Source organism: Lissotriton vulgaris, chromosome 3_1 (genome assembly GCF_964263255.1).
Source record: "Lissotriton vulgaris chromosome 3_1, aLisVul1.2, whole genome shotgun sequence".
NCBI lineage: Eukaryota > Metazoa > Chordata > Amphibia > Caudata > Salamandridae > Lissotriton > Lissotriton vulgaris.
Window position 1 is genome coordinate 1,138,453,193 of NC_141689.1, and position 15,012 is coordinate 1,138,468,204.

The window sequence follows — 15,012 nt, forward strand, 5'->3', positions numbered from 1 at the left end:
GCCAAACTCAAGAGGGCAGGTCAGACAAGGAACCTCAAGAGCTCCAACTCCCTCCTTCTCATCCCCATCCCCACAAAATTCAAAATGCACCTAAAAACCCTTCTCCTCAACCGCTCCAACCCGAATGGATAACCTCCACCCTCACGTCAACCCTGTCTCCGTTGCTCTTTGAGTTTGCATCAAACTGATCCTCCTCAGCCTGCTTCTAGTCAAATGTGCACAAAATGAGGTTGCCTCAGGACTCTCGGACTACCTCAGTAAAGCATTCAACAAGGCTACCTCAGGACTCAACTACTACCTCAAGAATCCTCTGCACTCTTAGACTTCGGAACTTTATGTTTAAGACTGCTCTACTATGTCCCCCGGGTCAGGTAAGCGCTATATAACACCCCTAAAATAAATGAATACAAAATCATGAAGTAGATTACATAGATGTTGAAGAGTGATAAAAATGAGTAGAGAAATAGAAAATAGAAGAGTAAATATAAGTAAAAGAAGATAGAACTATGATTGTAAAAATATCTGATGGTTGCATCTAATGTGTCGGACAACGTGGGTTTAAGTTGACATCCTTGTGAGTCAAAAACACACAATTTTCAATTATTCCAAATAAACAAGATGGTGTTCTGAGTAGTACTATGCACAGCATGTATTGTATTTTAATGTATTTGCATTTATATAGCGCTTACTACCCCTGACAAGGCACTGAAGCGCTTTACGACAGGCAGCACGCTGCTCCGGGAACCCAACGGGGGGGCAGTTAGTCCAGTTTTTTAATTGGTTATTAAAATTAATCTTTTGCTGTTATGGAAACCATTCTAAGCGTTTACTTAAGTTTCTTTGTGGAAGAATAAATGAGTAGGAGTTAGGTTGATCATTAGTAGGGGGTATGTGAGTTATTGCAGATGGTTAGTGGAATTAATAAATGACCTAGAGGGGCCGCAGGTGTACTACTTACAAGAGAGTTCATTGTGATTTTTTAAATGAAGTGTGAACAATTTGATGAAATGCAATAATAGAAAGTAAGGCAACCATACATAAGAGTAGACTATGTTCAGATAGAAGAGACATGCATGGTATGAGATGTAAGTGAGGTTAATTGAAAGAAAAAAGGAGAGGCAACAATCAGAAATTTTAACACAAGGTCAGTTTTAATGCAGTTTTCATGCATCCTTTGACTGTGTGCTGTTTGAGATGGCGTGCTATTGGCGGATGTAACACTGTGGAAAGAATCAACATCATTTGCATGGGATATAGAGCTCTATCAGGTACTTTTGTCACAAGATTTAGATGAACTGTCTGTCCAGTGCTCAGCTACTACAAGACAACCGCTTCAGCAAGGCCCAGGGGTTGGAAGTGTAAATTAAGGACTGGATTCATATATTGGGAAAATATACAGAAATGTGTGCAGTGCTTAAAGGAAGCAGTAATCTCATGATCATAACAACATGAGAGAATATACGAGGTCAATAAGGCAAACATCGAAAAGTAAATTCTGAAAATGCTGAAGCAGATGTCTTCTGATTTTCACCCATAAAGTTCTCACTGTATTAATTATATAAGCATAATGGATCCATTTGAATGCCCCTGGTTTCACGCAGTACAAGACGGGAGGAGGAGACCCTCTCCAGACAATGGAAATGCACCACCTTCATTCCCATGGGTAGAAAGTGGAGACTCTGACACTGAAGCAGGGGGAACGGGGAAAGGACCACATTAGGAAGCTCTGCAGACCAGCTCTTCCCAAGCACTGCTCCTGGTAGACAGTTGGGGGAGGATTGGGCTGTAGCTTGTGGTTCAAAGTGAGGAAGTCTCACAGTCAGACCAGCTCCTCTGCTCGTCGTCTTACCTACTGTGTCAGGAAGGCTGAGGTGCAGAGATGTCGCACCTCACTGTAACCATGCACGGGCAACCCTCCTTGAACTAGCTCTGGCGCTTCCATGCCACAACACCCTAAAATAGCTATAAGCTACAAAACTGTAGTTATAGGTATATATTTAAAAAAAGAAGTGAGGATAGTACCAAGGAAAAAAAGTTAAAATTGAAAACCCCAGTCCTATAAAAACTGAAGGAAAACAAAGAAAGTTCGACATGCATGCAGTGTATTTTTTTCATGTTATATTATTATGTTTGTTCAACCATGTTATAGAAATAAGCAACAAACAATGACTGCCATTAATGTGTCTTAGGTTGTCCTAAAAGAGACAGTGCACTTTTAGAAATGGGGACTCAGCTAATTTTTTAACATGATTGTTTGTGCCTTAATTTTGGAAAGTATGAACAACGGACATGAACTTCCCTTTCATTTTCAGAGCTCGATATTCATGGAGAAAAAGGTACCTCAGGAAGAAGCTATAGGATCATAGCTGGAGGAAACCAAAGTGCTGTTGTCATTTTGGAGGAAAAGGTATGGAGCTTATGCCATATGTATTGCGTATAATGTGACTAATTGTTTTATCAATGTTATGTTCCAAAACGTCCTTAATTTGAGCTGGTGGGGCCCACCAACGCTCATTTTTGGAGACTGACTCTTATTTTTCCACATTAGACATTTACCATTTACCAAGAGCAAGAGAGGGAAAGCACACAAAGTGAAAAGACAGCAGATGAGAAACATGGAAAAAAAACATCACAAAGCATGAACCTGCAAGAGTGAGATAAAAGGGCAGGGAATGTTGCTAGCGGATGAACAAATCATGAGGTTGATTCAAGATTACGCAGCCTTGGCATTGGATGCACCAACATTTAACAGGTCCTGCCGTCGGCTTCTGAGCAGAGCTTTGGCCACCGGCTCTCATACTTCTACTAATTAAGCACTGGTTCCAGCTAGATGGGTATGTGCCAGAGTCTGCATGTAATAAGGTGCTTGTCTCAGTACTGAGTTGTTGCTATGCCGCTGATACGTACTATTGAAAAATAGTGTGGGAAATAAAAGGTAGAGAGTCAAGGCACAATTTTGCACCAGGACAGGTTAGTAAGGATGATTAGGTGTTACAGCACAAAGGAGAGTCAGACACCGTAGGTAATTGGGATAAATAGGGGTAGAAAGCGGTGAAGGGATGAGGGCAGCACAGGAATGTCTCTCATTCATACCTTGGTCCTAATTTCTCTGCAGGTTAAAATGATGATGTTGCTTGCATTTACGTCAGCAGACAACTCTTAACATTGACAGGAACCACTGTCATGGTGGTCCCTGTAACTGTTGTAAAAGTTTGACAGTTAGTTACATCCACCCATCAAACGTTCACATAGTTTTTCATTTTTCGAAAACAAACTGAGGAAGCTGAAGTTTGTTTTTGAAAAATTAAAAACTAATGACCTCCACACCATGGTCATTATTTTTTACAATCACACTACCACCTGATCGCCCACTCTAAATTGGGTGGTGGGACTGTGAGCTATCCAGGGAGGGTACTCTGTCACTGTTGTGGCGGAGTACTCTTTCTGCCAAACGCAAAAGCAGCTGCATAGTGTATTAGCAGAGCCTTTTTCAGTCTCCTGGAGCTTGAACATGTTTACAGATGAATGTACAGATGTCAGACGTAATGTCATACGGTTCATACTTTTTCAGTAAAACTGCACGTTTGTTGAACAACTGAAAAGTCAAAACTGTGCAAGACTGATTCTATGCATACCATCAGGATATCTTGGCCTTAGTCCTGGCTAGATCACAGTGCACCATCTGTACCCATAACCACAGTCGACAACCAGTGGTATGTGCAACCTCAGAACATGACAACCCCGACTCCCCAAGGAAATTTTGGAAACGGATCTAGAACCTGGTAACTCATGCATGCCCAAATGGAGACACAAGAAATACTCAAATTGGCATTTCAATATTTATTGAAGCAATAAGATTATTGTGTAAAATACCTGCATTGCAATAATCAATAGGAGGAAACAAAACAGATAAATCAGCATAACAGCAATGGTAAAGAACTTAAACAATGCAAACATTGTGCTGTTAGATAGAATATATGCTTGCATATGTGTATTTAACGACAAGGGGTGGTGATGGACAGAGTTTCTGAATTAAGCAGAATACTCTCACCCAGTCAAGAGATCAGGGCTAGATCCAACACCGTTTTTTATCTCACTGCACCATCCCAGTTCAGAACCTGGCTATATGCAAATTAGTCTGTTCCTGTCCCAGTGCATGATGGGAACAGGGCAAACCAAACTACCAAGCCAATTCTTACACTGGGAAGGAAACAAGCTTCCGGGGACCGGTTTCTGGCATTTCAGCCGTCGTCGGCCCGGCTTGCTTGAATCCTGATGGTGCAATGAGCAAGGGACTCACATCTGAGTATACCCTTCCACGCTTAGGGTGGAAAAAATATTTAACGACAAGGGGTGGTGATGGAGAGAGTTTCTGAATTAAGCAGAATACTCTCACCCACTCAAGAGATCAGGGCTAGATCCAACACCGTTTTTTAGCTCACTGCACCATCCCAGTTCAGAACCTGGCTATATGCAAATTAGTCTGTTCCTGTCCCAGTGCATGATGGGAACAGGGCAAACCAAACTACCAAGCCAATTCTTACACTGGGAAGGAAACAAGCTTCCGGGGACCGGTTTCTGGCCCTTTCTCACTGCACCATCAGGATTCAAGCAAGCCGGGCCGAAGACGGCTGAAATGCCAGAAACCGGTCCCCGGTAGCTTGTCTCCTTTCTGGTGAAGAATTGGCTTTGTAGTTTAGTCTGCCCTGTTCCCATGATGCACTGGGCCAGGGACAGACTGATGTGCATATAGCCAGGTTCTGAGCTGGGATGGTGCAGTGAGATAAATAACGGTGATGGATCAAGCCCTGATCTTTGGACTGGGTAAGAGTGGTCTGCTTAATTCAGACACTCTGTTCATCACCACCCCCTTTTCTGAATCGTTTTTGGCCACTACAGGTGTGGCAGGGTATACTCAGACATGAGTCCCTATCTCACTGCACCATCAGGATTCAAGCAAGCCGGGCCGAAGACGGCTGAAATGCCAGAAACCGGTCCCCGGTAGCTTGTCTCCTTTCTGGTGAAGAATTGGCTTGGTAGTTTAGTCTGCCCTGTTCCCATGATGCACTGGGCCAGGGACAGACTGATGTGCATATAGCCAGGTTCTGAGCTGGGATGGTGCAGTGAGATAAATAACGGTGATGGATCAAGCCCTGATCTTTGGACTGGGTAAGAGTGGTCTGCTTAATTCAGACACTCTGTTCATCACCACCCCCTTTTCTGAATCGTTTTTGGCCACTACAGGTGTGGCAGGGTATACTCAGACATGAGTCCCTTTCTCACTGCACCATTAGGATTCATGCAAGCCGGGCCGAAGACGGCTGAAATGCCAGAAACCGGTCCCCGGTAGCTTGTCTCCTTTCTGGTGAAGAATTGGCTTGGTAGTTTAGTCTGCCCTGTTCCCATGATGCACTGGGCCAGGGACAGGCTGATTTGCATATAGCCAGGTTCTGAGCTGGGATGGTGCAGTGAGATAAATAACGGTGATGGATCAAGCCCTGATCTTTGGACTGGGTGAGAGTGGTCTGCTTAATTCAGACACTCTGTTCATCACCACCCCCTTTTCTGAATTGCATATGTGTACAACAGAGGTCTTCAATCTGTGGGGCGTGACCCCCAGGAGAGCCGTGGAGGCCTGGGAAGGGGGTAGTGCATTCCCCAGCTCCTCTTGTAACACCCTAGATTCTAGTGTGTTTTAAATGATCAAATAAATACATTGGCTACCGGTTTTTATAGCTGGTTAAAGCTTATGTTAATTGATTCATTGATGAATCTCCGATCTAGAGACCAACACACACATCCATAGAGGCAAACAAACATACCAGTACCCTTGCACATTAACCAGCATACATACAGACACCGGTGCACACAGGACAATGAGCATTTAGGCACACACGTGCACAGGTAAATAAGCGACCAAAATGAATTCGGGCATCCAGATAAATAAACACAGAAATACTCATGTACACAGTCCACATGCAGGCACCCATGAGAGACAGGCACACAGATCAGTAGGCATGCAGAAACCCTTGCACACACACTACCATACACACACACACACCCTTGAACATAGGCCTAGAAACACACTTGTTCCAACGCACACACACTAACAGATAGACACCGATGCACACAGATCGTGGTTACCCAAAGGCCTCCCAGCGCTAGAACACTCTATAATATCAACGTTTCACCAGTTACACATACAGACATCATACAATAGAACAATAGACATACAGTCACCGATGCACACAGACTAACACACAGTCATCCAAGCACAGAGAATTATAGACACACAGGCTTCAAATTACCAGTAGCATAATGAAAGCAGTAAAACAAACTGTCAAAACAAGAGGCCCTGGAGGCCGCACTGGGCGTGCTTCCACGTTACAGGCTAAGCTCGTAGATAAACTGTACTTGTCTCATTTAAAGTTCCTTCTCAGTGTTGGAAATGTATAAATAAATACAGGCCTTTGGAATAGAGTTAAATACACTATCTAGCTGCATCTCTCAGGATGTAGGGAAGGGAGAGGTAAGAGGACATGGATACCGGCCTGGCTCTAATAGGCTCACCAGTGGCATGTGAGCTGTAGGCCTGGTGAGTCACACGACTCTTCGATCTGTTATGATAAGTGGTTGTTGTGTCCATTAGGATGGCTGGTCCACGCAGGCCTGGTGAGGTACGATACTGTCATTCATATTAGGCTTTCTATAAATTTCCCTTTCCTTTCTCCTCGTTTTTTCCTCTTTCCATGTGTGCTTCGTTCTGTAGCTCTCATCGAAAGAGGAAAACGCCTATCAGGATTGTTTTTTTTTTAAGGAAGGTGCTCCTTCCTGTACAAAAACAGTCCTGTCTATGTTGGTGCTAGGCAGCAATTTATGCACCAACGCAAAGGAAAAGGAGAGGAATGCACCGTATATCATAAATACGGTGCATTCCTGCCCTTTCGCATTGGCATAAGGCAGCGCCGCAAGAAGACTTGCTGCACTGCCCTACGCCAATTCCTCATAAATTAGGCCCTTTGTTTTTAGCTACACCTTTGACTACACCCCCACACTCACTGACCTTTGGTTTGCTAAACACTGTTTAATATTATTTCCCCACTGTAAAAATTATTTGCTGTGGGAATTAGGGGCGTTTATGGTTGTTGATAGTTATCTTTGATGAGGAGCACCAGGTTTTAGATATTGTCGTCAAAAGGGGGTCCTTCTGTCTAAAAACATTTGACAAGGGGGTCTCAGCATCAAAAAGTTAGAAGACCTCTGGTGTACAGTTATATTTGTGCTCCTACGTAGCACTCCCTATCTTAGTGTGCCTACGGTGGGTGAATCCCTCAGAATCCCTGTAGGTGATCTAACTCCCCAGTTACCTGTGGGTATATTTAATCTGGAAACATGTCTTGGTGTAGAGCTGGGCACCATCCTTTTCAGGAGGTAAACAGGATTCAACTGGGCTTAAAATCCGGCATGGGGTGACCTCAACAGTGTCAACTGAATGCTCCTCTGATTAGGCAAAGGAGTTATGCTGTTTATATAATAAACTTCACACATGTTGCAATGCCAAAGTCCTAGTCAGGCTGTCATTATTGATTCTATCCTGACAGATTTTCGGCGAGCCAACAATCATAAACAACATCATTTTGTGCAGTGAATTTTAGCTTTTGTACAGAATGTTTAAGGCTCTGATAATATGCCTACTAACATGTGTAAATTTAAGCAAGGTTATTTAATAGATTATTGTCCAAATAAGCTTGCAAGTAAATATGTGTCAAATGTCAAGGTTCACGAAAAGGTGTCAACCTTAAATGTGCACATCTAAAATGGTGGTGTTCCTGCCCGGGTCTAATGTGACAACATGACAGTATGTCTTGTACCTTTTGATACTAGGTCCCAATGAAGCTACCTGATTATTGTAATGGTATGTTTGAATAAATACATGCTAAGGTTGTTCCTCCTTCCAAACGCAGGCCATGAATTAGTTTGGTGAATGGGTTACTCTATCACAAAAATGATAGATATACTGTCCACTTTATTTCAAGTACTCTATGATATATTGCTCTTGTAATAAGGTGGATAGCATAGCTGTGTCATTTGTGAGGAGCAACCCAGCCAACAAACACTAAAACAGGCCCTCTATGGTCAGTCTACTACTAACAAAATCCCACCACCTAAAACTGGAACAAATAGACCAGCCCAAAAGTAAGTTCTTGAAGTCAGAAAGGGAGAGACTTCTGCAGGAGTCCCTTGGTGGACTATTGATGGCACTTGGTGTCAATGCACCACTCTTGCCTGGCTGTGGCAGTTATATAGTTCAGGCATGAATGGAACATTGGAAAAGACTGCAGTTCTTAGTATAGATGATAGTTTCTTTAGCGATCACGCCACAGCTTACTTTAAAAGGCCCCAGTGACTGACACAGTGCAGCCCTCAGGCTGAGAGTGCACTTCTTCCTGGTCTCCCTTATAAGAGGTCTCCCATCTTTGCCTAGCATACCCAAAGACTTTAAGCCTACTTTTAGTGACCCAACGGCAGCCTTTTGGACTACCGGGAGACAGGGCCTGGTAGTGTAGTCCCAGATGTCTCACTGAGTGCCTCACACTCGTTCTGCATTCCTGCCTGCACATCTTCTTGTCCTTCTAGGCATCTGCACTGTGAGTCACTCTTCTAAGCAGCCTGGGGAATTGTAGCATTTCATGAAAGGAGTTGTCCAAGCAAAAATGACCCCTCCAACTGAAATTCACATCAGTATGCTGATATGTTCATAAGACAGTGGACCATGGGGTGATATATAAGTGTGATCATTTCTTACATTGATGGATACATTGAATGGTCTATACACTTCTTCAACCTGTGTGTGTGGGACCTCTCTGATCAAGGGGAAGTCAATGATTAGTAACCAGAAATCTCAGCAGGGCTTTCTATGCTCAGCCAGCTGATTGCATATTGAAATGTTAAACACACTTGCCAAATAAATGTTCCTTTTTTTGACAGTTTCGTGACTGGGGTATGAACAGGAAAATAGCCAAAATTGAACCTGGCATGGCAGAGCGATGGCTTGCAGATGGAAACTCTGATCAAAGGCGGAAAACAAAACAGTAGGTTTTACTAGTTATTGCTCTTGAACTGTAATGCATGCTTCTTTTAAGGTACACATTTTTATACAGCATTATCAAGCTAGACAAATGACGCAAGAAAAAACTCAGCATTCTGAAAGTTTTAATTCTATAAAGAGAGCATTCAGAGATCCTAGGTCCACTATATAGACTTGATTTTTCCCGCTAATAGAAGTGTGCCACATTTGGAGAACCTAGATTACAGTTTAGATTTTGTTAAAGTGGTGCAATGTCATTTTGACCCGGCACCAGAGTCAAATTTGACTGCCAATGCTGCCAGCACAATAATGTGCACATTTGCGGCACAGGCATGACAACCTTAAATATCACCTTCCATATATGCCCCAGCCACCAACCCACCCCCTGTTTTGACACACCTACTTCCTTTTCCCTCATCCGATTTATGTCCCCATATTTTTAGAGGGACACAGGCAGGTCTGACTCTTTGAACGGCTGAATCCCATGCATCCACGACCACAACTATATATTCCAGCGCTTCTGAAAACAAGACTTTAAGACACAAGCTTGTCCTTCCATAAACCCGCTACATGTGAAATGTTTCCTCCTGTCTGAAAAATGTGACACAAGCTGGTAAAATGTTTGTTGTCAATGCATGCATGGTAATGATGCATGTGTGGTATTGACAGCGAAGTAAAGGCATTTGTGGTAGTTGCACGCATTGTTCCATCATACAAACCTCCCTTTAGGCCTCTAGGGTATGTCGTACTTGTAAGTATTTAAAGAACTTGGAGTTGTTGATCCCAAACTTGATCTTGAGTTGTTCAAAGGACACCCAGTGCAGGGATCCCAATCTGTTCCCATTCACAGAATCCCATCAGCTGAGTCACTTACTTTAGCCACATTCCCTCTCACTGTTGAGTTTGATCAGTAAACCTCCCCAGTCATTTAATATGGGACACAGCAGTCCACTAACATAACAGCGGGATCTTAAAGTTCTGGGGGAGAGAGGCAGGATGGTGGCTCTCATAGAGCAAGCCATACACCTTCCTTTGCTTAAAGATGGACAGGTCCAGGTGCCAAAAGGAGTTGTGGCGCTCTCCGAATAACCAGTCCCCTAACAGGACCATCTGCGCCACGCAGTAATATAAGCAGCGGTCCAATGCACCAAGGCCACCTTAATTGACAGGCGCTGTGCATTTGGAGTATCCAACTCTTGGAGTTTTGCCAATCCAGATATACATGAGGGGGAGAGGTTCACCCTCTTCAAAACAGGGCCTCGGTTCAGGTCCAACGCGGACTCTGAATCATGGGTGATGGTGATGCCCAGGTATCAGAACGGTCCCTGAGTAATCTGTAGTCTGGTGTCTGGCATAGGTGTCAGGATTGAGCCTGTTAAATGATTATAGGGTGGATTCCCCCAGTTGACTCGTAGTCCCTATGAATCTCCATATATAGCAAGCACTTGGATCAGCCAAGGCAGAGTTGCCTGCTGGGATTGTATGTCCAATAGCATATCGTAGGCTTACAATGCTACCCTAACCTCATGGCTGGCCACCCAGCGAAAGCCCTGCATCCACACCCTAGGGCAGTTGTCTTAGTTTTAGGTGTAAGGACCCCCTCCTGATAAACATTTCTAGCGCTTGGTACTCCTCATCATTGACAACTATCAACAACCATAAATGCCCCCAATCCCAATAGCAAATCATTTTTACAGTGGGTAAACAATATTAAACAGTGTTTGTCACCGAAGGTCAGTGAGCGTAGAAGCGTTGTCAAAGGTGTGGCTGAAAACAAAGGGCCTCATTTATGAGGAATTGGCGTAGGGCAACACCTTAAGTCTTCTTGCTGTGCTGGCCTACACCAATGTGAAAAGGCAGGAATGCACCTTATTTATGAAATAGGGTGCATTCCTGTCCTTTCCCCCTGCTTGAGGCACAAATTGCTGCCTAGTGCCAATGTAGGTAGAATTGTTTTTGTACAGGAAGGGGCACCTTCCTGCACAAAAACAATCCTGAGAGGTGTTTTCTATGGTCTTTCTATGTGAGCTGCAGAATGCAACACACATGGAAAGAGGAAAAAACGAGGAGAAAAGAAAACATTTCTCCTTGTTACCCTTGCTGTGGGGATGCGTAAGGTTTTGGCACTGCTCCAGGTTTACATGGTTTTGTAAATAAGGGGGACAATCAAAATCCATGGGTGTTGCGTGGGAACACCCACCACCATGCCCATGGAACACCTACTTGACAGACTAAGACAAGGCAGGGACTGGCGCTGCTTTGTCTTACTCCATATGTATGAGGCCATGTAAAGCCACGCAGGGTGACTTTTCATTGCCTCATAGATATGATTGAGACGCTTGTGCCACGGAAGCTTAAAAAAAAGAGACGCTTTGGCGGCGAAAGCATCTCATAAATCAGCCCCAAAATATTTTGTTTGTTTTTTAGGTCTTTCACCATCATGTAGGTACATATAAAAGAATGGCTAAGTTAAATTAAAAATATCATTTTAAAAGTTGTTTCTCGGTGGGAAATGCACTGTGGTACATTATGAAACCTTTATTTGGTTAACCAGAGAGCCACTGAATTAAATTTGTTTGGCGCAGTGAAGAATAGTGACTTGTGTAATTTTAGTGCTACGAGGTCACAGGCTGTGACAGAAAGCACTGTGAATGTCTAAGTAATTTTATTTTTGCATTACACACGTTATAAGATAGACTGCTACAAACTGTGCAAATAGGTTTAGGATAAAATGGAGCTTCCAAATGTAAATTTTTGTAATATCGGATCATAAGTGAGGCATTTTCTGTTGCATAATTGTCCCTTCAACATCTCCTTAAGGGTACTAAGCGTTGTGTAAATTATGATTAAAAGCATGCACTTCACAGCCCAGTTGTTAACTGTTCCTACTACCACTCAAAACGATGCCAAATCTTTGCCATCACAAAGCAATTACTAGAATCCCTCCCAAACACCCTTTACATTTTCAGATTTACTCATAACACACAACTGCATTTCATTCAGGCAACCAGGCATGAAGGATTGTTTGACCTGTCTGCCCAGCGTCTTCCTTTCAAAGCACAGGAGAACCAATTAACTTCCGCTGAAACATTTTAAATAAATAAATGAAGCATTAAGATTTCCACAAGGAAGAGCACAAGTTCCAGGCAGAAGTGAGGCCTGACAATGCGTGACCCCCCTTCCCAGGACTCCAGGGCCCCCTGGGGGTCACGCCTCACAGATTGGAGACCTCTGCCCTAGGGGCTCAATTACTAAAGTAGAGAGTAAGGGCGATAGGGGGCAGCCATGTCTCATGCTTCTTTGAATGGGGAACAGGACTGAAAACGACCTATTGACTCGAACCCTTGCACACGATTAGTCCTTAAGGACCTCAATTAGATTCAGAAATATTGGGCTGAAGTTTATCAGTCACAGGATGTGGAGGAGGAAGGGTCAATGGATCATGTTGAATGCTTTTTCATAGTAGACCAGAAGCTTGGCAGCTGCGGCCTTCAGTCAGTCGCGCTCTAAAAGCGCAACCTGGATCTGTGTAGGTAGTGATGCGTGCGTCTGCCAGTCCTCATGGACCAGCAATGTGATAATTCCTGCAAGTTCAGAAGCTCTAATTTTGATCAGGAGTTTGCATTCCACATTTAACAAGGAAAAAGGTCTGTATGAAGAGCGGAGGTCAGGTCTGGAGGTTTGCCTGACTTGAGTATTGTAGTGATGGTAGCGAGCCTGAGGTCTGGCGGCAGAGAGCCTATATGGTTTATCTCCAGATAGAGACGCCGAAGAAATGGCATCAGAAGAGAAGAGAACCTCTGGTAGAATATGGGAAAGCTGTTCGATCCGGTGGCATAACAAAAGTTAAGCGGCCCTCCATGCAAATTACATGGAGAGGGCCACCACGCTCTGGGCCCAGTTAGGAGCTCTTCTGGCCCAGCACCAGTACACAGTGTCGATGGGGGCCTCCTGGAGCTTGGGGTCCCTCCACACCGCGGGGTCTATTGTTACACCACTGGTTCAGTCCTGGTGCCATAATGACTACCTGAAGAGCCTCCAGAGTTGGTGGGGGTCCACTTTGGCTCGCTGGATGCTTATAAGTGATGTATGGGTCCTCACCTGTCGGGCAGGATAGCTTCAATGGGTGTGGTGATAATGGTAAAATAGTAGCTTGCGAAGGTCTCTGCAATCTCCATGAAGGAGCGAATCAGCTGTCCCTCCAGTTTCTGAATCGCCGCAATGACACACGGTCCCTCTTGATGCTGTGACAGCCAGTAAATCAGTTTCTCTGCCTTATTGCCATGCTCAAGTATTTGGAATTGAGTTAGCAGACAGGCGACAATAGGTGTGTCGAGGAATTTGCATCTCAGCAGCTCACATAGTTCAACTTACTGTGACATGGATTTAGGGGGTTAGGTCGATCCAATTGTCTGTTCAAGGTAGAGAATCCGAGTTTCTAATGAGGTAATTTATTTTTCCCTCACTCACTGCAGGTCGCGCACCACTGCAAATGCTTCACCACAAATCACCATTTTGAATGCCTCCCAGAGGCTCACCAGGGACCCCACAAAATGTTTATTTAGGTCAAAGTAGTCTCTTATAGCGACCTGCAGGGGGTCAACCAAGGTTTCTTCCCAGATCCGCCAGCCATTGAACTGCCAGATCCCAGGCTCCCCTGGATCCGCCACACCGAGCTGTATCTCCACCGGCACATGTCCTGAAAGACCTCACAGCAAAATATGGGTAACCAATACCAGAGGCAGGGCATATGCTGGCATAAACAAATGATCAAGTCAGGGGTGACTTTTGTGCGAGGCAGAGCAATGAGTGTATGTCCTCTCATAGTTGTGTCATCTAAGCCAGACATCTTCCAGGCTCAGGTAGGCCACCCCGCTCCTGAGGGCTAGTGGCTGCCCCTCTCCTGAGGGCCAGGGTGCTCACCTATGCAGTGTTCAATATAGTATCTAGGGATCTATCCATGATCACATTGAAATACCCTCCCAAAAGCAGTGTGCCGGGCTAGGTTTGGAGCAAGATGTCAAATATAACCCGTAGTGTACCAGTGATCAGGGCCAGGGGCACATAAATACTGCCCAGGACCCATGGCTGACCCTCCAGGCTGCCCTTCAGGAACACATAGAAACCCTTAGGGTCTAACCAAGGTTTCATAATAACTATTGGGTATGTCTTGTGTAGAAGAATAGCTGCCCTCTCAGACCATTGGTGAAGCCGGCATGGAAGAACTTGGTGAAACCATAGCAGATGAGTTTCCTGGAGAAAAAGGATATTGAGCAACAGCCTGTTCACATGTTGGAGCACCACTCCTCTGTTAATCCTCTCTAGGAGCTCAGTGACATTCCAGATCAGTACCTGAGTTGTAGATGCATATCGGTTAAAATCTAACTGGAATGGGTTGCTTGCAATGTGAAAACAGTAATAATATGTGCCTTGTAAACAAGAGAATGAAAGAGAACCACAAAGCAACAACAATACCACAACCCACCCACCTACTACCCCTAACCTTTTCTTCCCAACTGGAAGCATTTGTCGACCCAATATGGAACTGGAACACCCACTATAATAACATGATAACCTCAAGAGAGCGCATTGTGTAGTCAACGGGCGCTGCTTTGATTAGTCGCAAAGGAAGCAGTCTCTTCTGGGCTCAGCCGGCGCTAGGAGGGCTCCCGACTCCTATCAGTATTGAACGAAGTTCGTGCGCAGAAGTCGTCATTAGAGCTAAACACCTGACTCAGCCTCCGCCTCGGGGTCTATCTCTTGGAATGCCTACGTCACCCTGAACGGGGCCCCTTCAGTTGCCTCCACTTCCCCTCCTCCGATTCTCCGGTGGCTAGCTGTAATATTCCTACTAGGGTCTGCTCCATACGCTGCCAGGGTGGTACAAGAGGAAGGCTTTACCCTGAAATATTAACTTAAACTTT

General features: G+C 44.5%; 1 protein-coding gene across 1 annotated transcript in view; it reads left to right on the forward strand.

Annotated features, from left to right (window-relative positions):
- Positions 1-15,012, forward strand: part of LOC147727569 (E3 ISG15--protein ligase HERC5-like) — a 479,269-nt gene that overhangs the window by 120,833 nt on the left and 343,424 nt on the right. Inside the window, exons 8-9 of the mRNA XM_086963137.1 lie at positions 2,313-2,407; positions 8,989-9,092. Of these exons, the coding sequence (XP_086819263.1) occupies positions 2,313-2,407; positions 8,989-9,092 (199 nt within the window). The remainder of the gene's footprint in view (positions 1-2,312; positions 2,408-8,988; positions 9,093-15,012) is intronic.